Raw genomic sequence first — 27,256 nt, 5'->3', positions numbered from 1 at the left:
TCTATAAAATATTTTAATTTTTAAAATATGTGCACATATTTTTTAAAAAAAGGACGTTGACAAAGTAGAACATATCCCCCAAAGGAAGACCAGGGTGAGGAAGAAACTCAAATGCATACCATCAGAAGATGTTGCAGGTGCTGGGGACAGAAATCTTGGGGAGGAGATGGCATGGTCCAGTCACAGCCTCTGGCTGAAATTTCTGCATTGCTGCCATGGGCTGAGGCCCAAGGCCACCAAAGGCAGAGCCAGCTGAACAGGGAAAGGTGGATGAGCAGGGGCATCTCACAGGCTGTGCCATTGACCCTCAGTGGCTTGGGCTGTCTTGCGGGGACACCCCTAGATGCAGGCAAAATGCACATGTAATGGGGAGGATCTGCCTTAGGTGCCTGAGGCCTAGTCCAGCCTGGGGATCTGTGAGGCTCCAGACGTGGAGCTGAGAAGCCCCTCTGTGCCCACGCCACTTCATACCTGGGAGTGGACTTGCCCATTGGAGGGTCTCTTTGAGCAGTGCTAAGGGCTGCTGTGGGTTGGGGAGAAGAGGTCCAGGGCAAGTAAACTCAGAAAACAGCTTGACAAACCAAAGCCACATCTACACAAGGGCCAGCAGAATCCCATCCCAGTGACTGAACCACAATGCAACTGGGCAACATGAAACAGCCCATCAATTACTGATTGCATCTGTCGCCCTCCAAAAAGTTGGCAATGCCTAGACGCGGTTTCCAAAGGCTCTTCATAAGTTATGCACGAGGACTTGCTGCCCAGGATGTGAACCTCTCAGGGCAGGCTAGCCTGACCTGCTTTTCAAAGTGAGCCCAGCATGGGAACGGCAGGACGGTGTTGTCATTTTCAGGTTAACAATCCAGTCTAAAAAGTGGGCAGTGCCCGTGTTCCCATCCATTGTCTTACCTAACTTCACAAACAACCCATCGAGGGACGGGTTGGTCGCCAAATTTTATAGAGGAGGATGCTAGGGTTCCTTGAGAGGGGAAGTGACTTGCCCCAAGCCCCACGGCAAGAGAGGGATACAGCCTACATCAAACCCGAGTCTGCCGCACAAGTCCACCCACAGGCTTCCCGCTGACCCCACAGAATTCTAAGGTTTTGAAGTGGTCGAAACAATAAACTTCCCAAGCAGACTTTTTATTCTCCCACTCAACAACCCCGTCCCCCATCCCCACACAGAGGGTGATGCCTCCAGGGCAGTCGTGTCAGCTGTCAGGGGCAATGGATGTGTCAGGTCAGAGAAAGAAGATGTATGGGCCATTGTTAATGAGTTAGTGCGTCTGATACTCCCTTCATGGGCTGGGCGGATGGCTCTAATGAGTGCTGGCCCTGGCCTCTCTGAAGACCAGTAGCCCAATCACTGCTATCCTTCATCTGTGCCCCCCAAAATGCCTGTGGCAGGGAGCCCCCACCTCTTGTAAGATCCACTCTCCCCATCTCTGAGGCATCCATGCCAAATAGGAACAGAGGCATCTGGAGGGGGAAGGGCAGGAGGCAGGTACCAGCCTAGGTACCAGGTCACCTGGGCCCAGAAGAACCTCCAGTTTGGGTGAAAGCAGGAGCTCCGTCCCAAGGGTCTCACTCACCTCGTAAAGCCAGGTACTGCCCTACTTCCTGGGATCGTATCAATAGTTTTGCTTCTCTTTACCATGGGGAAAGTAGGACACAGAGACTGATCAAAGGGCTCAGACAAAAGCCCCTCACCACCACTACCACCTGCCCCACCTCCCAGGGGACGGACACAGATTAGGAGCCTGATAAGCTCTTCAGATCCCAGGGCCTCCCACCGGATGCCCAAGAAGTGGCATTGATTGGAACCGGGCCCCAGATGCATGGGGCTCTAGCCTCCCCCTCTCTCTTCTCCTCCTCTGTCCTATCCAATCCCTTCTCCAGGGCCTCTTGGCTCCTGGCCCTGAGGAGCAGGGCAGACAAAGGCCTGGGAAGGGAGGGAAGTATGCAGCACCCTCCCACACCCCGAAGAGCTGCTATATGTGCATGACGTGTATACTTGTGGAGTCAGCTGAGAACCAAGCTAGAAAAATCCTCTCATTCAAACACCATGTTATCTACTCATTGGGCATCACCAAAGTCCACTCTGTACCGTGCCCTGGGCTGGGCACTGGACCAGAGCTGCTCTCAGACCGGGGGAGAAGACAGGTGTATAAATATATAGGACAGCGCTCTGAGAGTGGTATGATGGGGGCTGCCGGTTCCAGAGGCAAGGGTCTGGGAAGCTTCCAGAGTTGGGGAGATGTGAGCTGCGTTTTGAATTGTGAGAAGGGAGTCTTGCCAGGCAGATAGAAGGGAGAGCAGTGCAAAGCAAACTAAGTGAAAAGGAGGAGGCCATGGGGGAAATGAGGCAAAGTGGGATGGAGGGACCCAGATCACAAAGGCCATTGAGGCCAGGCCGAGGACTCGATTTGGAAGATGGGGACTACTGCAGAAGGGTTTCAGGCAGGGGAGGCCACAGTCAAATCTGTGAGCTGCTGAGTGAAGACTGACTTGAAGACTGGCAGATGCTGGAGACTGCTCCTAGAGAATGGGGACAAGGCCCGGCAGGAGCAGCGGCTGAGGTCACACAGGGAGGTGTGAGGACAGGAAAGGCCCGTCCACAGCAGTGTCCCCAGGGCATGTTCCCATGTGTTGGATGGATACCCCACAAGGTCAGCCCTGTCTGGGTTCTAAGGGAGGTGCAAGGGCAGCTTGAGACAGTCCTCCACGATAGACCCCAAAACTGAGGATGTGCCCAGACAGCCAGCTGCCTTTGGTCCCCACCATGTGACCACCAACCCCCAGGCTGCAACGCCCCACCCCCACCCCGGGCAAACCCACTGACGTTTCCTGGCCTGCACTGTGTCTTAAGAGAAGTGCCCTTCCTTGGTCCCCTAGGGTGATAACCACTGAGCAAATCTGGGAACTGAGGTGAAAGAATGAAATTGTTCATTTCTAAACTCTGTTCCAAAAAAACCCTCTAGCTGAGAGTCAGCAGATCCACAGTTAGTCCCAGCTTTGACTGTGTTCTAGGCAAGTCCCTTTCCCTCTCGGGGCCTCAGTTTCCTCATCTGTATGGTGAGAAGGTGAGCTCTCCCAGCCCTGACTGTGTTGCATTCCTCAAATGCACACAGAACTTTATGGTTTCCCCAGCATCCCATTATCCGGTGAGTTTAATAGAATAGGTATTAATGAATGCACAATGTATATGTTTAGACTGAGGCCTGATGACCTACTGAAAGTCAGGAAGCGCATGGTGGCAGAGCCCACAAAAGAGCCCTGGTCTGCTGCTCTCCCATCTGACGCCTTCCCCTCAAAGCAATGCCATCTGCCTCGTTCACACTGGTGGGAAGATGTCTGGTAACTGTCGTCCAGTTTTCTTGTGTGTGTTTGCTTCTGAGTGGGGCTGGGGAGGAGGCGTGCCTCCCCTTGGGGTCATCCCCGGCTCCCTAGAATAACTGGCCTGAGTCAGGCCTCTGCTCCCGGGGGGCCCTCCTCAAAATCCCATTAACTCACTGCGGTCCAGACGCCACGTGAATCATGGCCTCTGATTTCCACCCTGGGTTTTGTGGAAGGGAAGGCTGGCTGCATGCAGCCCTGGGGCCCCCAGATGCTGCTGAATCCTGCAGGGGCACAGGGCGTGGGCAGCCCCGGGGGTACATGGGAAGAGTTAAGCTGCCAGGCGCCTGGCTTTGCCCGAGAAATGCTGTAGGCGGAGGGGCGATTCAGCTGAGGTAACAATAAGCCCATGAATCATATTTACAAACGCTCCAGTGAGCGGGCGGAGGGACATTAATTAAATATTCGCATCCTGCAGGGCCCTGGGGAGCCCTGAGGATGAGGACAGGAAGTGCGGTGCTGCCGGAATGCGGGCAGCCATCAGTCTCCTTCAGCAGCCCAGCAGGTCTTATTATGATGATTAATTTTCAAGTTATCAGCAGTAATGCAATCACCCTCATACGCCAGGAAAACCCTCTTCATCACTCAAAGCCCAGGCTGGGGCAGACTTGGGAGGCAGTGGGGGGGGGGCACTGAGCTTGTCACCCGGGTGAAGAGAGAGAAGCAAGACAGTGCCCCAGCTCTCAGGCTCGAAGGCCTGATCCCTCGGTCCAGTGGAGGCCTGAGGTCCCAGGCCCCTCAGATGGGGCTCCCAGGGCTCACCCAGCTGCCTCATTGTTGGGGAGAAGAGAATGGATTCTCCTGGACATCTGGGAAGGCTGAGGCAGCTGTCCTGCCCACCCGCTCCCAGGAGGAGCTGACTCAGGCTCCTGCAGGAGCCTAGGGGCCTCTATAGACCCACACACCCCACATCCGTCAATCTCCATCAAGGAGGGCCGCAGGGAGCTGGGAGCTGCTCCGGCTACTGCAGCATTGTCCTGGAGACGCCTGGCTGGGGGATGAGGGAGAAGGAGGTGGGTGTTGCTCTCATCTGAAAATCCATTAATCCCGCCATGGTGATCGAGCACCCGTGACGAGCAGGCTTTGTGCCGCGCCCGCACGTGCCGCGCAAGGGGCGGCAAGAGGTGATTGATCAGGGATGAACGGGTGTCTCTCCCTTTATGGACTTTCAAAGGCACCATTTGGCATCCTGAGCAGGGTGATTGATGAGAGGCAGCTGACCCCCCTGTGGCTACCTCCAGGCAGCAGGTGGATGGGCCCACATGGGGGATGGTTGGGGACCAGCTCTATCACCTGCTGCACACACTGTTAGCCAGGATGGGGGCCCTTCCCGGTGCAGGGCTGTTAGCCATCAATTTACCTTCTCTTTGCACTGAAAGGGAAGCTGGGACAGTTGCTGTGTTTTCTGATAAATTATAGCCAACTTTTCCCCAGGCTTGCAGCCCAGAGGATCCCAGCACTTGTATAAATCAGACTAATGAAAGCTGAGGTTGTCATCTTCGAGAGCAGGCACTCATTCAGTAAACGTTTATGAAGTGCCCGCTGAGTGCCTGCGCCTGCACTGAACGCTGGGGCCATAGAGACAAATTGGACTTGGTCTCAGCCTACAAAAGGCCCACGGGCCAACGGGGCAGGCAGATGTACACCTGCATTTACAAATGTCATCGACAAGGTGGCCTGGTGGAAGGAGTCTGGACTTTGGGACCAGCTCCACCACCTCCTAGCTGTGTGGCTTTGGGCCAGTACCTCAGCCTCTCTGAGCTTTGGTTGCTTGACATGAAAAGCAGCCATAAGGACAGCTACCTCACAGGATGGTTGTAAGAATGAAATGACAATGTGGCAGGGGCCTAGCCTGGTCCCTGGCACCTGGGGGTGCTCAATAAATGGTGAGTTCCCTTCCTTTCTCCTCTGCTCCCTCCACCTGTGGGAAACTGACCCAGCTTCCTTCCTCTGCCTGTAAGAGGGCAGAGGAAGGAATGATTGACTCTGACTGGTATGGACAGGGAAGTATTCACAGAGCAGGAGGACACTGAGGTAAGACTTCAAGAAGAGGCATTAGGGGAAAGTGGAGGGTGTAGGGACATGGGGTATGGAGGAGAGACAGGGATACCAGGAAAGATCTCATGCAGGATGGAGGGTGCTGGGAAGAGCTGGGAAGTAGGCAGAAGACTGAGAGGTGCCTGAGAGACTGGCAGAGTCACAGCGGAACCTCGGATTTGCACTGGCAGCATGGAGAATGGAATGGGAGAGTGAATCATCTGTTGTGATGGTTCTGGGCTGGGCCCAGGCCTGAGGATGGAGAGGGGATGGATTCAAAGAGAGAATCATTGGGAAGTGGGGATGAGAAGAGAGGGCAGCTGAGCCACAGGAGGGGACATCTTGGCAACAATCCCACAGCAGGGACACACATGACTGGACAGGGCCCCCCAGAGAGGGCCCAGTCTCACATGCCCCTCAGACACAGGCTTCCAGGCAGGGAGATTCACAGACATATACAGAGACAACCCACACAGAGAGAAACCCCCAGAGCATGCAGATACAAACTCGCAGAGACTGAGCACACAGAGTTGGACACACAGAGGTGTATCTGTTTGCAGACACACAGTTTGCAGACTCGCAGAGGAAGCGTACACATTAGCACAATCACGGAGCATGAATATCCAGATAGAACTCCACTGGAAATAGGGTGACCAACTCAGCCCGGCTTGTGCAAGACTTTCCCATTTTACCACTCAAAGTCCTATGTCTGGGCTTCCCTGGTGGCGCAGTGGTTGAGAGTCCGCCTGCCGATGCGGGGGACACGGGTTCGTGCCCTGGTCCGGGAAGATCCCACATGCCGTGGAGCGGCTGGGCCCGTGAGCCATGGCCGCTGAGCCTGCGCGTCTGGAGCCTGTGCTCTGCAATGGGAGAGGCCACAACAGTAAGAGGCCCGTGTACCGCAAAAAAAAAAAAAAAAGTCCTATGTCCTGGAAACCCTCTCAGCCCCAGGCAAACCGGGACAGTTTGTCACCCTAACACGGAGACACGCAAGACACACAGGTGTCTGAACACACGGAGACATAGACACACCTGGGCAGGCACACCAAGTCACACACAGAGCATAGAGACACAAGGCAGGCAGACACGCCCCAGCCCACCCCAGAGACCAAGTGCACACAAACACACACCCAGATACAAACACACAAGGGCTGGCACATGTGCGCACGCACACACACACACACCTACAGAACAAAAGAAATGCCCAAACTTAAACCACTGAAGCAAAGGCCAAGAGAATTTAAGAAAGAACAAAAGCAACAATTGAATCAGTGGGCTAACAGGACATGGGCCTTGCTTTAGTGTTAAAGATATACTTTAGGGAACGGAGGAACAGGAGTGAGTGGACCATGGCAGGGCCCCATGCCAGGATGTCTTCCTAGCAAGGCCATCTTCTCCAACCTGACTCAACTGGCCGATGCGGCCATTCACAGCCAAGCCCATGGGGGAGTCCTGCACACAGCTCACCCCATGAAGCTGACAACACCTTCCATCCTCACAGGACATGGGCAGGATTAAGGAGAAAAAGTGTGTGAAGCACCAGGCATAGTGCCAGGCACACGAGACATTATGCGCAATACATCACAGCTGTTGTGACACAGGTCTGCAAGCCCTTTTTCGAAATTCTGAAACCCCAAACATTCTGAAAACAGAACACTTCTTCCTAACTTATTAGGAGGCATAACCAGATCCAAACTGACATGGGGTCGTTTATTCTTTATCCAATTTCGTGAGACTATGCATGTTTCTCTGTGGTAATTTTAAGGTGCTTGATTATGGGGAATCATATTAATTTTGAAAATCTGCATAGTTCAACATCTGAAACCCATCCGGTCCCAAGGGATTCAAATAAGGGATCTTGGACCTGTGCATATATGTACACATTCGAATACAGATAGATGGCTTGTCATTACGTGTGCATGCATGCACTGCCTAGCATAGTCATCACCCTTAACAGTGTACAAAGCACGGGCATCTGTCTAACAGGCATTGCCCTTAACAGTATATGCTCACATACATTATCTCATGTGATCCTCCCAGAACCAGGGGAGGTCTACGAGTATCAGCATTATTATACCTCCAGTTCACAGACACGAACCAACCTCAGAGAGGCTGAGTGACTGGCCCAAGTTCACACAGCTAGTTAAAGAGGCACGGGTCTCAAACCTTGGTCCTCAGGACTCCAGACCCCATGTTCTTTCCCTTATACTCTCTTACCCCCAACTGTCTCAGCTACTTAGTGAAAAACATTGATGGGCATGAATGGAAGCAAATGAAAAGTAATTTCAACCTCAAGTCCAATATTTGCACCCTGAAAGCCCCAGCTGCCTATCACATTGACTAATGTCCACAGTACAGGGGGTGGACTGGGACCCCCTGCAAATTTGGGAGCAGGGTCCTGCCTCCATTACCTCTGCTGGTCCCTTGATGGTTTCCAAGAAGAAATGGTTTCCCTTCTACCTTCATTAGAACCATCTGGTCTTCAGAGTCAGCTGCAGCCTGTTTTCCTTTCCTGAAGTTCATCAGAGTTGGACATATCTTGGATTTCACAGCAGGGGCCCAGAGTTGACCCAGTGCTTCAGGCCATGACCCTTTTATGACAGCACACACGACAGTGGTTTCCAGGTCCCAGGGGAGAGACTATACCACTGACTTTGAGCAACAAAGTTTTCCAACAGGGACTCAGACACCCACCCGCAGGTCCCAGCTCTACCAAGAATAGTCATGGGATCTTGGGTAAATCACTTAACATCTTTGGGCTTTAGACAATATTTCCAAGTCCCTCCCAGGACTTAAATGCTACAGTCCAAGGACTAGAGCCTTCTCAACTCACCCAAACGGTGCCCTGAGCAGGCCTTTCACTGGTCAGGGGGCCATCTGCAGGGACCCCTCCCCAGACAGCCAGGGTCATCTTTGGGTTCTCTAGCTGGACCTCCCAGCTCTAGTTTTGTTACTTGCTATAAAAGTTTTTGAATGGGAAGGGGAGTTGGTGTAAATACCTACAATAGGGACTTCCCTGGTGGTCCAGTGGTAAAGAATCCACCATCCAATGCAGGGGACGCGGGTTCAAACCCTGGTTGGGGAACTAAGATCCCACATGCCACAGGGCAACTAAGCACACGCGCCACAACTACTGAGCTCGTGTGACTCAACCAGAGCCTGAGTGCTGCAAACTGCAGAGCCCATGCACCCTGGAGTCCACGTGCCACAACTAGAGAAAGAAAATCCGCACACCACAGTGAGAGAGAAGCCAGTGCATCACAACGAAAAGCCTGTGCCCCCATGAAAGATCCCAGATGCCTCCATGAAGATCCCACGTGCCGCAGCTAAGACCCGATGCAGCCAAAAAAATAAAATAAATAAATAAATATTTAAAATAAATAAAATAAAAATACCTACAATAGACCAGCAGTTCCCTAATTTGGCTGCACATTATAATAACCTGGGAAGCTATTAAAACTCTGATGTCAAGCCACACCCTAGAATGATTGCGTCAGAGCCTCTGCGGGAGGCACTCGGGCATTTGTGGTCACTTGGAGACCCCAGTGATTGCCATGTGCAGCCAAGTTTTATTCATTCACTTAATAAATATTCATTTAATTCTTACAAACTGTATGTGGTACAGTTTCTCTTCCATTATAGGTGTAGAAATCATTCTCTTATTTACAGGTCCTTTTTAATTTGTTTTGCATGTGAGAGGCCCTCTGATCAATATGTTTTTCTTTTCTTTTAATTTTCTATTGTTACTTAATCTTTTTTACCCTAGCTGAGCTAGTTTATTTACTGTACTTTAAAAATGGCACTAGACAAGCACATGATGAAATATCCCCAGAATATGTCCAGGAGGGCACGAAAGTTAGCACTTAAATAGAATCCCAGGACAGCTATGACAGGGGAAGGGAAGGCATCTGTATTAGGAAGAGCATCCTCTGAATGTTGGACAATAACGAGGATGGAAGAAGTTTATTTGTGATGCCGGTGAGTTTGGTGAATAAAGAGCTAACAGTGAGAACTCAATATTTGTACTCAGTTCTCAGAACTTCTGTTATAGGCACTAGTAATATTTGCATGCCTTTACTTGCAGACAATGAACAAACAAACAAATAAATAAAAATATTAAAATCTGATGTCCAAACCACATCCTGAAACAATTATATCAGCATCTCTTGGGGAGGTACCCAGGCATCAGTGTTCACTTGGAGTCCCCAGTTTCCAATGCACAGCCAAGTTTAAGAACTAGGGCTTGTCAAATTTGAATATGATACCTGGGGATCTTGTTCAAATGCAGGATCTGCTTCAGCAGGTTATGCTGGGACCTGGGATTCTGCATTTCCCAAAAGCTCCCAGGTGACTCTGACGCTTGACCACAGAGCCCAGTCAATCAGGAAGTCCCTTGAAGCTCAGAGGATCTAAAGAGACTGTTCCCTTCCTTCCAAGTACTGACTGTGGTTCTCCTGAGTTCAAACCTCACAGACAAGATGGGCCGCTAGCCTACCGACCAGGCCCACCAAGTCCTTCCGTCCCTTCTGCTGCTCCTCAGTGAAGCAGGTTATGCTGGGGTGTCCTCAGAGCCCCTGCATCACAGTGGGGCAGAGACATGGGGTGAAATGACAGAGTCTCCACCTCCACCACTGCATGGACCAGGCAGGGGCGGGGAATGGGGGCAGGGCCAAGGGGAGGCTCAGCTAGCCTTCACTCTCCGGCTGCTGTAACAATGTACTACAGCCAGCGGGCTTCGACAACAGGAATTTGCTGTCCACGGTTCTGCAGGAGTCCAGAATCAGGTGTCGGCAGGGCTGGTTCCTTCTGAGGGCTGTGTGGGAGAATCTGTTCCAGGTCTCTCTCCTTGGCTGGTAGATGGCCATCCTCCCCCAGTGTCTCCTTGCATCATCTTCCCTCTATGTGTGTCTCTGTCCACATTTTCCCCTTTTATAAGAACACCAGTCATATCGGATCAGGGTCCACCCTAATGACCTCATTTTGGACTTCAACATATGATTTTGGGGGGACACAATGTAACCCATAACAGCTTCTTATACAGTTACTCAATCATTTGAGTTTTCAAGAGGAGCCAGAAATCTGGAGTTACGTGTGAAATCTTCTGATTTTTAATGTTGGCAATGTCTTCCATTTTAGACTAACACTGTGGGGACCTCATGCTATACATCTGCATGCAACCTCTGTACCTGGGCTGCTCACCTTCCCTGTCCCGTAGCAGCAATGCCCCAGGACAGGCTGCAGCATCCTCCGGCAGGTGTGGCAGCCTCCCCCCAGCACCTCCCTGCTCCCCTCATAGTCTGTCTCCCAGCTCTCAACTCCACCCACTCCCCCGCCGCACCTGAGAGATCCCCTCCTCCGCTTACCTTCCTCTCCCTTCCTTTCCTTCGTTTCCCTGCCTTTCAAGCTACCAGATTTGTGCTCTTGCTGTTCCCTCTGTCTGAAAGGTTCACCTGGCAAATGAAGTTTCAAGCTTCAGCTCAAGGGTCGTCGTTTCTCTGAAGCCTTCCGGGACTGCCCTTGGCACCATCCATTCTTCCTCCTCCTAAACCTCTTAAAACCCCCTTCTGTCACTGTACCTGCTACAGGGAAGTTATTAGGTTTGCTTTCTGCTCTGTCTTCCCCCTTCCCCGCTATTCTGTGGCACCATGGGAGTTGGGAACCAGCCTCACTCATCAGCTCCTAGGAGGCTCGGACAATCACGGATTCAATTCCTGGCTCTGCCTGACTTCTGTGACCTTGAACAAGTCACCCAACCTCTCACCTCAGTTTTTGAATCTATAAAATGGGTATAACAAAAGCCACAGAGTTATTTTGAGAATTTCAGAGCCTGGTACATAATAGGTGCTTAATAAATATTTGATGAATGAGTGAAACGATCACTTAAAGGAGAAACCAGAGCTCCCAGTTGGGAAGCCAGAGCTCCCAATAGCCTGTTGGTGAACAGGCTAGGAGTGAGTTGAGTATAGATTCTAATGGCTGACAACGGTTCGATCCTTTGTTTTCACATGTATTAATTCATTTTATGTTTTAGGGCAGGCATGGTTGGTATTCTCATTTTTACTTTACAGAGGAGGACACACAGGTTCACAGCAGCTGCTGTGTTACTCCATGTTGTACGGCCACTCAGTGGCAATCCAGGACTGAAGTCCTTGTCCACAGAGACATGGACCTGCCACACCTCTTTCTCCTGGTTCTGGTTTTGGGCAGAGTTGTCCTCATTAGCAATCATGTGATCAGACATCCCAGGCCCCAGAGACCTCCACAAGCCCAAGATCGCTGGGGCTGGCGGGCAAGGATGAGGGCTCCACCCTGCTCCACTGTTTGACCTGGGGCCAGGCACCCGTCTCTGGGCTTCTAGGTCCCCATCTGTACAATAAACCAGTGGAGTGGGGTGATAAGAGCTAGCCCACCTGGGTTCACCTCTCAAATCTCTCTTAGCTAGCTGAGTGACATTGAACTGGTACTTCATCTCCTGTGTTTCAGTTCCCTCATCTATAAATGAGTACCACTCACAGGACAGTGGTAAGAAATGAATGGGGCTTCCATGGTGGCGCAGTGGTTGGGAGTCCGCCTGCCGATGCAGGGGACGCGGGTTCATGCCCCGGTCTGGGAAGATCCCACATGCCGCGGAGCGGCTGGGCCCGTGAGCCATGGCCGCTGAGCCTGCGCGTCTGGAGCCTGTGCTCCGCAACGGGAGAGGCCACAACAGTGAGAGGCCCACGTACAGCAAAAAAAAAAAAAAAAAAAAGAATGAATGCTCATGAAACACTTACTACAGTGCCTGGCACATAGTAAAAGCTCAATAAATGTTAGCCACCTGCCTTAATTCTACTGTGGGTCTCCATGATCCCCAGGACCCCTTCAGCCCTGGTGCTGCCTCTGCTCCTTGACTCCCAGTCCAGTGCTCCTTCCACTCCATTAACCTAGAAGAAATCCACCCAGCAGGGCAAGTGCAGCTCCATCCCCAGCCTTCCCCGGGAATCCAGTTCTTCTTTGTCCTGTTCTGCTGACTTCCAGAATGTCCCGGCTCAGTGTCCCCAGCCCCCACTACAGAGAGCTGTCCTGAAGACCCCCACTGGGACTCTCGTAGCCCCCAGCTTTCGGGACTGAACTCTGACCTCCATTCTTCCAGCATGAATTCCGCCCGCCTAAGGGCATGGGGCCAGACCAGCAGAGCCCCTGGGAGGCTGAGGCCCTGGCGTGCCTCCAGGCAAAAGTAGCAAAGCTCAGCAGAAATACCCCGACAGGGATGCAGGTCAGTGGCCTGGGAGGAGCTGGCAACATGGGGTCTGCGAAGGCAAGAGCTGCCAGCCAGAGAACAAAGGGGTCTTGGAGAGACGACCCAGGCCCCTGAGGAATCTACGTCAGGGAGGAAATGCCAGGAATTGGCCACATCCCATAGGCAACTGCAGGCAGCTAATGACACCCACATTTGGCCTGGATTCCGGGATCCCTGGATCCTAAAGTGAGGCCATCTGATTCTGAGAGAGAGAAAGACCGGTTCCCTATTGGGGCTGTAAGGGGCCTCAGAGCCCTGCTTGGCTCCAGCCCTTTGCCTCTGCTGTTTCCTCTGTCCTTTCCCCTTTGTCTGCCTGTTGAAATCCTATTCACCCTTCAGAGCCCTGCTTAAGCTTAATGTCACCTTCTCTGGGAAGTTCAGAGGCCCTGGAAGTGAGACACCCTCCCCTGGGCTCCCAAAGTGCCTCCCCTTCCCCCTTCGTAGCACTTACCACATTATCTCAAACTTTATTTGGTGCATCTGTCTTCCCCACCAGGCTGTGAGCTCTGGAACGATGTCCCTTCACCTCTTAACCCCGTGTCTGGCCCACAGTATCCCCTCCAAAAATGCTGAGTGGATGAATCTACCCATGCATCTTAGGTTCCAAAAGAGTCTTTTTGCTCTAGAGATTCAAAGATCAACACAAAAAGAGGATCCTGACTGTAAGCACATGTGTGTGTGAGCATGCAACAAATACACAGGGCACCCTGGGAATGTGCTAGAATCCCGTAGGTGTAGAATTGATTGACAGTGTATAGCTGTGTTCAGGCAAGAAGTCACCTTTGCCCACCTGCCAGTGCCAGTTGAATCTCCTTGGACTAAGGAGTAAGGGGCCAGAGTTTGACACCGTGTCTTGGCTGCCCAGGCAGGGCACTGCCCTGCTCCCAGACCATTTGTCACCAGAATTCCATTTGGAACTCTAGGCCCCTGTCACCCAGCCTCCCACTGCCACAGCAGAGACCCACTCTGAAGCCTGAAATTCAAATGTTGTGATGCGTATTAACCCAGACCTTCATCCCAGAGCAGGCTGTTTCTCTACCCCCAGAGCCCCACACTATGGCAGACTGAATTCCTCATCGCAGAGGCCTTCCTGAATGCTCCCACCTGTTGTTTTATGGAATTTCACCTCCTAATAGTTCCATCTGTATGTCCCCATGAACCTCAAAGTTATTATATCATCCAAGGTGGACCTCAACGTTCTTCTCATGAAATTATCTATCTGGGTTGGGTCTCTCACCTTCCATGCCACCTCTAAGCTAGGACCCCCTAACACACACATATATAGTTTCCTCCTTCAGTCTCCTTGCCCTACTGATTTTAGTTTCTAAATATTTCTCAATCTGCTCCTTTCTCAGGCTTGAGCCCTCTTTATCTCCTGCCTGGACTGTGGCAGTAGACTCCTCATTGGTTTCCATGCATTAGCGTTCAACCTCCTTCAATTCATCCTCCATACAGGTCACCGGAGGGATCTGTTTACAATGCAATCTGACGAAGTCACTTTTCTCCTTAAAAATCTTCCGCGGCCCCCATTGTCTTTCAGTGGAATCGATCAAAGTGGGTTTGGTGCCACACCAGTCTTGCAGGACATTTCACAGGTATGAGATTCCGGAAATGCTGCATACCAAATGCCCTTCTTTAAGATTCATAACATACATCAGCATCTTAAAGATGGTTTCATCATCCTAAACTCCAGCATCTTGCTCTCTAACCACGCCCACCTTCCTGCCAGCCCCCAGGATACACGTTCTTCAACTTCACGGGACATCCGGAACTCGAGCCCCTCCATTTTCTCCCCGCCCCAGTCCTGTCAGACCTCCCTGGAACCTGCTTCGTGCCCAGCATCCCTTCTGTGCAGCCTGACTCACCTCTCCCATTTCCAGAAGGGGCTATTCCAAGGCCAAGAGCCCAACCTTGCAACCTTCCTCTCACTCTTTACAGAAGACCATCTCCTACTTAATGGGGAAAGGAGAGAACTGAGGAGCTCCCTTCACTTCTAGCCCCCTTTCCTCTTGCCTCCCCCTGAAGGTACACACCTGCACCTGCACTCTGGGTCTCATCTTCTCTCCCCTTTACCACCTGTATCCATCTTCTCTTTCTCCTGCATCTTCTACCTTTCCTTTAGTTTCTGCCTTCAGCCTATAAATATCAAACCTCCTCCACCCAAAATGCAAACACCCCCCAGTAGTCCTTTGGATGCCACCTCCTCTCATAACTGCTAATCTCGCTCTCTCTCCTCTCCCCCATATAGCCTTGCTTTTCTAAAGAAGAGTCTACGTTCTCTGCTTCCATTTCACTCTTTCCATTCCAAACTCAACCCGTTGCAGCCTGCTTTCAGACTCCACCACCTTCTGACACTGCTCTGGTTGCAGTCACCTGAGTCACCTGTTCCCTCCCCTGCCTCCATGAACCTCTCTGGAGCAGCTGGTACTGTTGGCCCATCCCTCCTTTTGTTTTTGTTTTTGTTTTTTTTTTGTGTGTGTGGTACGCGGGCCTCTCACTACTGTGGCCTCTCCCGCTGCGGAGCACAGGCTCCAGACGCGCAGGCTCAGCGGCCATGGCTCACGGGCCCAGCCGCTCCGCGGCATGTGGGATCCTCCCAGACCGAGGCACGAACCCGTGTTTCCTGCATCAGCAGGCGGACTCTCAACCACTGCGCCACCAGGGAAGCCCCCATCCCTCCTTTTGTACAACGCTGTGCTCCTAGCTGGTAAGACATCCCCCTCTGCTTTTCCTCCTGCTTCCTTTGGCTCTCCCCTGCTCACCTGCCCCCTACACGCTGAGAGTTTCCAAGCTCCACCTCAGCCGTCTGCTCTTCCCTATCTGTGCCCTGTCCCGGGACATCTCACCCACACTCATGGCTTCAACTGCCCCCCGCATGCAACACCCACACCACTGTCTTCATCTCAGATCTCTCTCCAGAACTCTAGGACCACACTGCCCGCTGCCTGCTGCGTCCTGGATGCCCCAGACAACTCACACCCAACACATCCCAAACAGGACTGATCTCCTGCCTGTGTGCTCCCCTAGCAGCAAGTCAGACCACCAAGTGTACAATCCGGACACCAGGGAGTCACCCTGGTCCCTTCCATCTACTTCCCCTTCCCCTTCCCTGCCAGGCGTAGCTGGTCATACAATATGGTGAGGCCAACCTGGCTGTACAAGGAGAATCACCCTGAAGACTTGTCAAACAGAGCTCCCTGGGCCCTTCCCTGACTTACTGAATCCAAAGCTCCAGGGCCAGGCCTGGGAATCTGATTCCGAGAAAGCACCTCCACGTTGCTGGGATGCCTGGCTCACGTCACAGACTGGTGTTCAGGAACCACCATTCTCTAACCCGTCCCATTCCAGGCTCCACTGCCAATAGCACTTCTGCTCGCCCATGCAGGGCACAGCTTCCTCCCTGGGCGTCCGGCAATGTTTGCTCCATCTGACCGATCCTCCACAATGAAGCAGTGGCAAATTTACTTTCCCCAAAATGCCATGGGACCATGGCTCACCTCCGCTAAAACCCTTCTATGTGCCCCCCAGGAGCACTGCTTCGTGGCCGTGTGCACTTAGTGGAGTGACTTCTGCTCACCTATGTCACCTCCGGCCTCACGCTCCTCAGACAAGGCACTCCAGCCATGCCAAAGGACACGTGGTCCTCAAACACGCAGCCCTGTTCTACAGCTCCTGGCTTTGCACATGTTCTTTCTGATCACACCCCCTCACTCCCTTAGCCTCTCTGGATGGAATCTTCTTCTTCTTTTTTTTTTTAGCTGTGTGTGCAGCTTGTGAGATCTTAGTTTCCCCACCAGGGATCAAACCCAGGCCCCCTGCAGTGCAAGCGTGGAATCCTAACCACTGGACGGCCAGGGAATTCCCTTGATAGACTCTTAAGGCTCAAAACAGGCTGGGCTAAAAGCCTGCCTCATAGGCACTATTAGCCCACATGGAGATTGCAGATTTTCTAGGTTTTTTCCCCCAGTTAAATGTTGGACCCTCAAGATAGGACCTGGATTTTGATTGGTCACTATTTCCAGGGCCCAACCCAGTTCCCAGCTCAGAAAGGGGGCTGGCAAGATTAATGAATGGAAGGGGGAAACGAGAGAAAGAATGAGAGAGGGCAGGGAGGCGCGGAGGATTTGGGGTGATTCTGCCGATCTGTCCTGAGTCCCAGGCCAAGAGTTAGATCTTCCCCCCTGGCAGGAGCCTTGCTCTGGATCCTCAGGCTGGGTCCGCAGAAATAACACAGTGGTAGGGTTTGTGCTGCCCTTTGGCTCTCGGGTTCCCCTAGTAGCCAGGCCAGTGATAGGAGCTGCCCTCCCCCACTCCATGTGACCATTCATAACGTTTGGGGCATCTGAGAAGTCTTAGCCCCTCCTGTCTGCCCTGGCCAGCTCTGAACTTCATTAACAAGGACAGTGGGTTCACAGGACCCCAGGACAATCTCACAGTCTGATCTGGCCGTGCCCTCCCCTTCCTCGATCCTTCTCCCACCCTTGCTCTGTGCCTGTACAATGCACCAATGTCCTCCATCATACCAGCCCCACCCTGGGGGTGGGCCCCTTCATCTGACCCCTCTGGCCCCATCTTCTCTATTCCTTTACCATGACTTCCCCTCCTGCCTCTTTTCCTCTTTCCCCCTTTGCACACCTGCCAGTCACCCTTACAGCTTCCCCTATGGTCTTGACTCATAGCATTGCTGCCCTCCACTGTCCAGCTCCAGCCCCTCCCCTGCCTGGTCTGAAGATGGTGGAGGCCATGTTGCGGGGGAGAATTGGATGGGGGCAGAGGCTTGTGTTAGATGGATGGCACCCCTGTTTTGCCTCCTCACTGTACAGATACCAGACGCTCTCTAAAGTGGGTTGGATTCTGTGGCAGCCCTATCCTCTGCCTCCCACACTCAAGATCAGGTACATAATCTGTGGATCCGGTGCAAAATGAAAATACAGGACCCCTTGCCCCAAAATGATTAAGAATTTCAAGATGGCAGTAGCAGATCATTGAACCAACCACTGGGCCCTTCCAAGTGCATGGCCCCGTGTGACTACATAGGTCTCACGTCCATAGAGCTGGCTCTGCCCACATCCCTTTCCAGCTGGTGATGGCTCCTCTCCCTTCTACTGTCCTCAGCTGCTTTCTAGGACAGCTCCTCAGGGCCTCAGGGAAGGAGCCCAGCCCCAGACACCTCCAAAGGTCCAGAGCCCTGTTCAGCAGGCACTCAGCACAGATTCCTGCAGTCCCTCCGGAAATCTTCACACCTACACTACCTCTGGGCTGCAGGACACATACACCCTTCTCAAATCAGTGCTTATTGATTGAGCCCCACCTGGCTAAGCCTGTGGAAGAGAGGACAAGTTGATAAACGCTCAGTCCCTGCCCTCCAGGAGTTCAGTTTATAGCACGATTAAAACTGAAAAAAGAGCAGGACCAAACACGGATTCTGTGGGTTCAGAGAAAAATAATCATATTTGATTAGGAAACGAATTTTCAAAAGAGACAGCATAAAGATGGACTTTCATGAGTGGGCAAGATTTTATTAATCCGAGGAGTAAAAGGGCATTCCAGGGAGAGGGCACAGCAGGGGCAAAGGCTTGGAGGTGGGAAGATGCATGGCAGGTTCTAGAATCTTGAGTTATGTAGTTTGCCAAGGCATACTGATGGCCGAATAGTGGAAAGAGACTGGAAGGGAATTTTAGGGTCTGCTGTGGACAGCTCTAAGAGCTGCGGTGAAGTGTCTGTACTCCTGTACTTCCGTAGAGGAGACACTGAGGGGGCTTTAGCTATGGTGTGTATTTGGGATCAAAGGGAGAAGAGAGAAGACTTCCTCCACTTGGCCCTCCCAGCCTGCCTGCGGGCACAAAGCCTCACTTTTCTGCAAAACAGGCCGCTCCTACCCAGGGTTCTGGAGCTTATTCAGTCCACCCCTCTCGAACCGCAGTATGTCTGAGCTACCCGTAAGGGTACAGCAGCCTGGGCTCCCTCCCGCCCTACCAACGTGGAGGACCCACAATCTCGCGCGATCCTGGGTTCTGAGCAGCAGCGCCCAGACGGTGCTGGAGTGGTTTGAGGTTTTTTCGCCACTTGCTCCCATGGTCCTGTTTGTGGTGGTGGTGGTGGTGGTGGTGGTGGTTGTGATGGTGTTATGGAGGTTGGGGGGTTAGGGGGGTAAGAGGGGTGCGGAATAGGATCCCGGACTGGGAGTGGAGGCGACTGGGAGTGGGGAAAGGCTCTCAGCCCCTGGTGGACCCACTACCCGCTTATTTTAACTTTATATTATGTATATTCTCAAACAAATGCAAAAGTAGAGGGAATGGTATAATGATTTTCTCAAGTCCCCACCGCCTAGCTTCAACAATTTGCCCCTCTTGGCCAATCTTGTTTCAGCTAACCCTCTCCCACCACCCACTTTAAAGAAGGATGTGAGTAGCCTGGGGGTGGCAGAGGCGCCCCCCCACACCCAGAGTTGTAGGAGAGCTGGTGCCAAGCCTGCACCACTGGAGACTGGAACGCCAAGGGGCAGAGTGGGGGGCACGGTAGGGCTGGGAGCAGGGCTCACGCTGGGTAGGGGCCGCGGGGGGCGGGGGCGGTGCTGGCGGGGCGGTGCTTGGAGCAGCGCGGGGGTTGGGGGCGCTCTCCCGGAGACTCAAGGCGCGTGGGGCTGGGCGCAGAGCCGCAGTCTCCGCCTTGCAGCTTGGAGTGTGCCCGCTGCGCCGCAGCTGTCCGTGCCTGCCGCCACCTTCCCGCCGCCGCCGCCACTGCCAAGATGCCCAATTTCGCCGGCACCTGGAAGATGCGCAGCAGCGAGAATTTCGACGAGCTGCTCAAGGCTCTGGGTAAGCTGGCGCGGATGGCGTGCCCCGACAGGGAGTAGCAGCCAGCGGTGCCCCCGACCCGCAGAGGGTGGGCTTTAGGGACCAACACCAGGCAAGAGGGAGTCCCCGGTGCGATAGTTTGGGGGCGAATTCCAAGGCACACCCCATCTAGAAGTGGCGAGTAGAGCCCGGGATCCGCGCATCCAGAGAGCGTTTGCTGGATGCTTGGCGCTTTCCCCGACGGTTCGGCCTTTATCTCGTGCTAGCTAATCGCGAGGAGAGGTTATTACTGAAGTCCTAGGTGGGTCAGGGACTTTAAAACTGGCGACTCAGTTTGAGACCAGGCCCTACCACGAAATACACTGTGCTGCTCAGGGAAGGCCGCTTACCCTCTCTGAGCCTCAGTTGCTCACCTCGGAAAAAAAAAAATCAGGGCGAGGGCAGGGGGAGGAATGAATCAGTTTTAAGGCCCCCATCTATATATAGTCAGAGGGTTTGAGAAGTGCCGGGCCAGTCCTGGGACGACTGGTGGGTGGCGAGTCCCCGTGAGTCGCACCCATTCTTCCCGGCGCAGGTGTGAACGCCATGCTGAGGAAAGTGGCCGTGGCGGCTGCGTCCAAGCCGCACGTGGAGATCCGCCAGGACGGGGATCAGTTCTACATCAAGACATCTACCACGGTGCGCACGACTGAGATCAACTTCAAGGTCGGAGAAGGCTTTGAGGAGGAGACAGTGGACGGACGCAAGTGCAGGGTGAGGCCCCAGAGTCTGGGCAGCGTTCCCACGTCCCCGCTCCCTAGTGAACCGCTGCAGCCAGACGAACCCCCGGCTCCTTTTGCAGCCAGTGGCGCCCTTTCCTTGCGGGGCGTGTGCACCGGCTGTTTGAAGAGAGGATCTGTGCACCGCGTTGCCCTGGGCTCAAGAGAAAGGCCTACCCCAACCCCTCCCCAACTTCATCCCTAAGTCGCCTTCCGAGGTGCTAACAGCCGCGCCTAAAGTGCGGGCTCTGGGTTGCACCGCGTTCCTTTCAGGGGCTTCCGCAGCAGCGTTTTGCTGCGATCCTCAGCGCGAGCGCAGGAGGCGGGGAGGAGGAGGAGGTTTCAGGGCCACCAGGTTCCGTGGCCGCGAGGCTGCCACGTTTCCTGCCGCAGGTGGAGCGGCAGCTCTCGAGTCCCGCCCGCCCGGGTCCCTGGGCGCCCTGAGAATGCTCTGGATCCAGTTTCAGCGGTCTCAATGGCCCCGGGACCTCTCCCGCCCGCCCTCAGTTTGGTTTCTTAAAGGAAACGACGGAATCTTTCCAAAAGCAAGGCAGATTCTGCCTGGAAAATGGACTAAGTGCTCTCTCTTAGTCCTCCAGGGCAAGAATTCTGTATTTCTTTGTAAATAGGTCCCAGGGTGGATGAACGGGTGGACTGAAGCAAGGGGTTGTAAATTCCTTTTTTAGATGGGCAAAAATTGCATTTGGTTGGTCTCTGGAGTAGAATGGTGGGTTGGCTCCTCATGGATTTTGAGGACAGATGGAAAAACAATTCGCTGCTGCTACCACTTAGTTTAAAAGTGACAAAATGTCTCCCTCCTCTCCCCAAGGTTTAAAGAAAGAACGAATAACATTCCAGAGAGTGAGAAATTGTTTTTCACCTTTCCTGAGTGGTGCCTGTCTGATCTAGAGTGGGACTCTCTGGGCATGGGGTTTGGGAGGACACAGAGTCACAGACCCCCAGGAGCACGCTGTCCCACAAAGCAATATTTGGCCCCCAGATTAGCACAGCCTGAAAATGATGTCCGGGCTCAGAGCTGGCAGGATTGGAGCCCCAGCCACTGCACCGTTTATAAAAACAAAAGAGCAGGACAGCTTAGAGGGAAGGTCTGGGAGTCTTAAGGTAGAAGCCCTGGCGATAGGCAGGACTCAATTTGGGGACATCCAATGGTGACTACTGCCAGAGACAGTAATTCTGGTTAAAAAAGAAAAATCAAAGGTTCAAGCGACAGCCTGGAGAGTGGGGCTTTATCCTGCCCTGCCTAGTGAATGTGTCCCATGTGTTAGTTAAAAAGCAAGTATGTGCACATTCAGTACAGCCTCGGAACCCAGCTGTTCAGCATTTTGCTTTGTGCAGACGCTGGGGAAAACTGCAGGGAATCCCTCCTTTTGCCTCCCACCTACAACAGAATGAAGACCCTTCAGACTTAACAATTTTTTTTTCTAGAGACATGTAACCTGGGAAGTGGCTGTGTTTTTATCCTCAGAGTCAGAGACACTCAGGTTTATCAGAGCAGGCTGTGTGCTGCGTTTGATGAGTGCAAACAGAAAGGAAGGCATTATCCCCAAATCCATGCAAGGAACAGATCTCCTGATCTGCGGACTACAGATGTGGTTACAAATATGGTGTCTTTACCATTCTAAAATTTTGTACTTCTGATATGAGGAGCTTCTTGCCTTGAATAGCCAAATTGCTTGAAGGGATCGTCCATTTTGACATAAATGAATCATTGTGTGCCCTCAGTTTTACTCCTGGAGGTGTAAAATGTGCCTGAGGCTTTGCTGCTTCGGTGAGTGTGTGTGTGTGTACTTGTGTAATACAAGGTGTATTTATACCCCATAAAATCCGCAGTCAGCCCTCTGAATTTAGGCTAGATACAGCACAGCACAGAAGGTTCTGAGCCCTGCTGACAGGGACCATGTGTTGCTTCTCTGCACAGCAATTATTCTCCCATGCTCATTGTTGTCTCTGCTCCCACTGCCAAGAGTGTAATTAACGTCACTAATGGTTTTCCTGCCCGCAGAGTTTAGCCACTTGGGAGAATGAGAACAAGATCCACTGCACACAAACTCTCCTCGAGGGGGACGGCCCCAAAACCTACTGGACCCGCGAGCTGGCCAACGACGAGCTCATCCTGGTGAGCGAGGCCCCTTGACCCTGAAACAAGCCCTCAGTTCTCCAGATGTTGCCTGTGGGGGGCCCCAAGATCATCATCTTCACTCATCCATTCAGGGAGAGACACTCTTTGCCCTGGGTTAAAATGTGAGCAGAAAGCTTGAGATGACAGTTTAGGTCAGAGGAAATCATTGTTAGATGGTTGGCAGGAGAGAGGAGTGGCTCAGAGGGCAGAGCAGGGCCTAGAGACAGGCTGCCTTGCCGGCCTCTATACAAACCCATGCATCCCTGTGGTGACTCGCTGACTTGCTTAAGCCGGCCTCCCCTCCAGCCGGGCTCCGAATGCTTGGGCTCTGGGAGGTCCCAGCGTTCACTCTGCAGAAGGGATTCCCCCCACTGCCCCACCCCCTCCTCATTCCCCATTTTGCTGCCTGGGAAAGATTTCAGAAATTTTAGTATGCCTGCACTGAGAGCCTTAAAGAACATTTTTACCCCCGGACTTATAAACTCCAATGGACTTCGGGAGCCAGACAAGTATAGTGATGCTAATTTGGGGCAGTCACAGTGTTAACACAATGTGGAGGGTGGGGCCTTTAGAACCGAGGAGGGTGGACTCTACCTTAAAGGTAATCAGATCGAAACATTTTAAACATCCCTGGCCACACAAAATATACCTGGTGAGGCCAAGTTAGAAACCCCTGTAGTTTAATCACACACCTCCTCCCCCTTTATTTAGGTACAGGGGCAAAGAGGACAGAGGAAAGGACACCTCCCTGCCACTCTCCCTTTGTGTTTCAGAACAGACCAAGCTTTCCTTGTAATACCCTTCCCCGTCCCCCCAACGCCCCCACTAGAAAAGGGGAACGCTGTTGTAGGTAACCAGGAAATGATATCCTTTGTTCTCCGTCAGACCTGTTGTTAACATCTCCACTCAAAGACTGCCTGCCTGCCCCACCCTAGCAAGTGTCACCCTGAAATGTCGGAAAAGGAGGTGGCAAGGAATGCTAGGACAGGACTCGCTGTGTGACCTGGGCATGGCCCTTCCCTCCCTGAGCTGTAAAATGAGGGGTTGGACTAAAGTTTGATCCCTGAGGTCTCTCTCAGCCCTGAAATTACGTGTTTATTCTGCAAGAGGACCCTAAATTGAACTGTCTCTATTACTTTAACGGAGGCTGCTTGATCTCACTCGCTCTCTCCCCTTGTCCTTCCCTGAGATGATTTCACATACTTTCTTTCATGAGAAGGGACTGGCTTCATTTGCAATCTGGTTCATGTTGTTTCAAGGACAGGAATAGTTGATGGGGTTGGGGAAGCAATTTGAGGCTGAGACATGGAAATTTAGGAGGAAAAGGCACATAGCGTTCATTGGTCCAGGGATAGAAAATAGGGAGATGATTTTAGAGCTCTTGAGTGTAGCTAAGGGTTAAGTAGGCTCCGTGTGGTCCGTGAGAAAGTGTGATTTTATTAATCTCAGTAGTATCTGAGCAGCCAGCGCATGGGCCCAATTCTGCTAGGAGAGCTCCACCACTTCCAAGTCTCCCACTACAGCTCCACCCGTGCATCCTTCCCTGGCTCAGCAGACGCACATATGAGCCTCAAAGGGCGGATTCATTCTTGGCATTTGGGTTCTAAAATGTGGGCTTTTGTTCCAAGGGTTATTATCATTAATAAATCCAAATGTAGGGAGATGCTGTCTCTGTATAACAAGAGGAAATTTATTCTAGTTCACTTAAATAAGCTCTCCCAGCACCCCCAGCTGTAAATTGCCTTCCTTTGAAAATTGAGTGTAGTCCCTTAAACGACTCGGGCACATTATACGAGAGTTTCTTTCAGGAACCTCTGAGCATAGTCTGCAGGCTGAGAAGGACATTTCAAATGGGATTGGAAATGTAGCGATTTCTTCTCGTTGCGTGAAGCCATTTGTTGGCCTGGGGGAGGTGTCGGTCATTCCAGCACAGGTATAGAGTCCAATCCCCAAACTCTGGCCTTCCACGTGACACTCCATGGCCATAGAGCTGGAAGAGTTTCAGAAAACTGACAAGGTTCTGAGCGGTCTGGACATCTGATAGGTGAATTTCCATGGGAACCCCCGCTTCACCCTGCCCCAGCACCCAGCATCATCTGCATTCCTCACTAATAAGGAAAGGGAATAGGACAGAGAAGGTGTCCAGAGCAGGTACAGCTGTGCCGGTGTGATCAGAAGTTCCCTACTTAGAAAAGAGGGTGGTGATGAGCATTTGCTTCCTTCATAATCACTAATGACTAGTATTTCCCTGAAACACACATGTTTGAATAACGTCCCAACTCATGTTCCCTGAGAGCATCTCATGGTCAACTGAGGGACCTGGGGAAAATCCAAGTATATTCAAGCTCTGAGTTCAGGGCTCTTAACTTCAGGCCCCTTTGACAATCTGAAAGATAGGGACCCTCCCACAGAAAAATGTACGTCTGCAAACAAACATATCTACGTCAGTCTACAGAGTGGGGAAATTCTGTTTGGTTTTTTGTTTTAATTTTGTGGTTTTTTTAACATACATATTGCTTTCTCTGTTCCAATTGCCTGTGAGAGACCTAGGAGAGCAGGCCTATAAATAATTGCTAGTTTTTGGAAGAGTTGAGACAGCTTACTTACAGTGATATCATTTCAGAGGCCAGGAGAAAGCCGTGCTCCTCCATTCGTGGAATGATCTGTGTCCTCCCCACAGCAAACAAACAAACAGTCACAGAATAGTAGCTGAAAAGAGCTGTGGGATCTTGTTCAATTGCACCCCTCCCCTCAACTCCCTCCCCCCTCCATCCCCAAACTGTCCAAGAGACCAGAGCAGTGCCCCAGCTCACCCAGCTGTGAGTTGCAGAGCTGGGTCTGGATGCCAATGACACTGTGCTTTTGCAGTTGAGACCATGTTTCTAGCTTGCAGGTAACCTGAGTATTACTTATACAACATCTCAGGCGTCTCCCAGGCTTGACAGTTGCTTCCTGGAAGGTACTTCTACACCCTCCCTGAAGCTATCCCACCTGGCTGGTCAGTGCTGAACCCCAGGGCTCCAGCTGCCCAAGCCCCTTGCTCTCTTGAAGTCACTTGAAAAGAGACAGAACCACTTCAGAAATGTCCAATATGGCATACTCCCCGCCACCCACTTCAGTTTAATTTAAAAAACCAAAGCCAGGAAACTTGCATTTTTTATGTCAGCATTCCCAGGTTCCAGAAGTAGTGGAAAATTGCATACAACATAATTCTATACCCCTGTTGCCTCTCTGCCAATACAGAGTGTAAGGGAGGAAAAAAAAAAAGAAAAAAGAAAGAAAGAAAGAAAGAAAACCCTTAGGGCTGAACATGAGTGCACCGCACAGGAAATTGAATGTCTGTTACAGAGTTTTTAACAGGGCAGTAAGTGGCCTTATTAGCGATCTGCTTTAAACATTTTTGCACAGACATCTGCACTGATTGGTTTTCCTTCTCTGCAGACGTTCGGCGCCGATGATGTGGTCTGCACGAGGATTTATGTTCGGGAGTGAAGGCGGCTGGCTTGCTCCGGCTTTGGGGGTGGATTCATGTTCCCCCGAGGAATGTCATAGTTCTGAGCTGCCAGTGGACCTCCTCTTCCCCAGTATCAACATTAGGTGATCCTGTTTTCCCCACGATAATGCTGTAGTGTTTCCCCCCAAGGCTTCGTGCCTCTGTGTCCCTGGTGCTCCATAGTTTGGCATCTCTATGGTTTCATCAGCCATTAAACTGGTTGTACACACCTCAAGGCTTTCTCCTTCTTTGAACTGACTCTTCGGTTTCCACACGAGGTCATGGTGTACCTGTTGACCCCAGCACTGCATTGGTCTGTGTAGTGATTTCTGCTTCTGCCTGCTGCCCAGGTGCAGTGCTTGGAGCATACGGCAGGGGTTGTGAGCTGGGCTTCCTCTGACAGGATTCACACTGCAGATCCAGGTGTGTCTGGATCTCACAGTGTTGTTTTTTAATTGAATTAGCTGATATATTGGTGGCTCCCAGCAGGAAAGGGAGGGCATATTCAGAAGGGTTAACTGAGGAGAGCTCAGAATGAAGGGACTATTTGCACAGGCATTTACATGGACGGGATGAAGAGAACCAACAAAGGATGGTGAGACACTCAGAGACAAGCAGCAGGGAACCGGTACTCCCCTAGACAGAGGAATAGAGGGGTCACCAGACCACAAGAGCTATAGCCTGGGAAAGAGACCACCACCCTGTAGGAGCTGTGGCAGTACACAGAGGAATGTGATCACTGCCAAAACAATGGCCCCAGTATGTGGGTAGATGGAGGTTCAGAGGGTCGGGGGAGAGTCTCTGGCTTGCAACAAGGGCGTTAAATATCCTGACCTCCCAATTTTCAATCTCTGATCTATCTGTTCTAACCACTGGCCAAACCCATCTGGAATCTAGAGGGCAAGAGAGTGGGGAGGGGGAGGGAGGGCGAGGGTGCTGCCCACAAGAGTCACCCTCCCAGGACATAGCCAGGAGAAGAATGGATCCCAACATGCAACAGGACAATGATCCACAGTCGCCAACTTTAGCATTTGAAAATTAGATTTTACATGAAAATCTGGACTTCTCTTTCCTTAGGAGAAAAATTGGGAAAATCTGGCATCTCTCATGGGGCCACAGGTGGCTTGGCAGCGTCCCCCTTTTTAAGTGGAACTTACACCCTCTGCCTCCCCATGGGCCCCACCATGGCCCCTGCCCTCCTTTACGTTGACTGCCCGGCTTCTTGGGCGTTTCTCCTTGCCATCCTAGGCACAAGGGTTCTTGGCAAAGCCAGGCCAGAGTTGGCTGATCAACAGTGTTTGGGCATGGATGAAGCCAGAAGACAGGGACCCTTAAAGAGCTCACACCTAAGCTGAT

At 52.1% G+C, this 27,256-nt stretch overlaps 1 protein-coding gene across 1 annotated transcript; it reads left to right on the top strand.

Moving 5' to 3' along the window:
* The first annotated feature begins 19,173 nt into the window (after nt 1–19,173).
* Nucleotides 19,174–26,135, top strand: CRABP1 (cellular retinoic acid binding protein 1). The gene is made up of 4 exons (XM_027123767.1): nt 19,174–19,530; nt 20,084–20,262; nt 22,291–22,404; nt 25,849–26,135. The coding sequence occupies exons 1-4, from the start codon at nt 19,461–19,463 to the stop codon at nt 25,897–25,899; spliced, it is 414 nt and encodes a 137-aa protein (XP_026979568.1). The 5' UTR covers nt 19,174–19,460; the 3' UTR covers nt 25,900–26,135.
* Nucleotides 26,136–27,256: the final 1,121 nt, after the last annotated feature.

This window comes from Aethalodelphis obliquidens, unplaced genomic scaffold (genome assembly GCF_003676395.1).
Source record: "Aethalodelphis obliquidens isolate GAN/ISIS:26980383/991018 unplaced genomic scaffold, ASM367639v1 scaffold26, whole genome shotgun sequence".
NCBI lineage: Eukaryota > Metazoa > Chordata > Mammalia > Artiodactyla > Delphinidae > Aethalodelphis > Aethalodelphis obliquidens.
The sequence above is the reverse complement of the archived record's forward strand: the minus strand, read 5'-3'. Positions and strand labels throughout refer to the sequence as shown.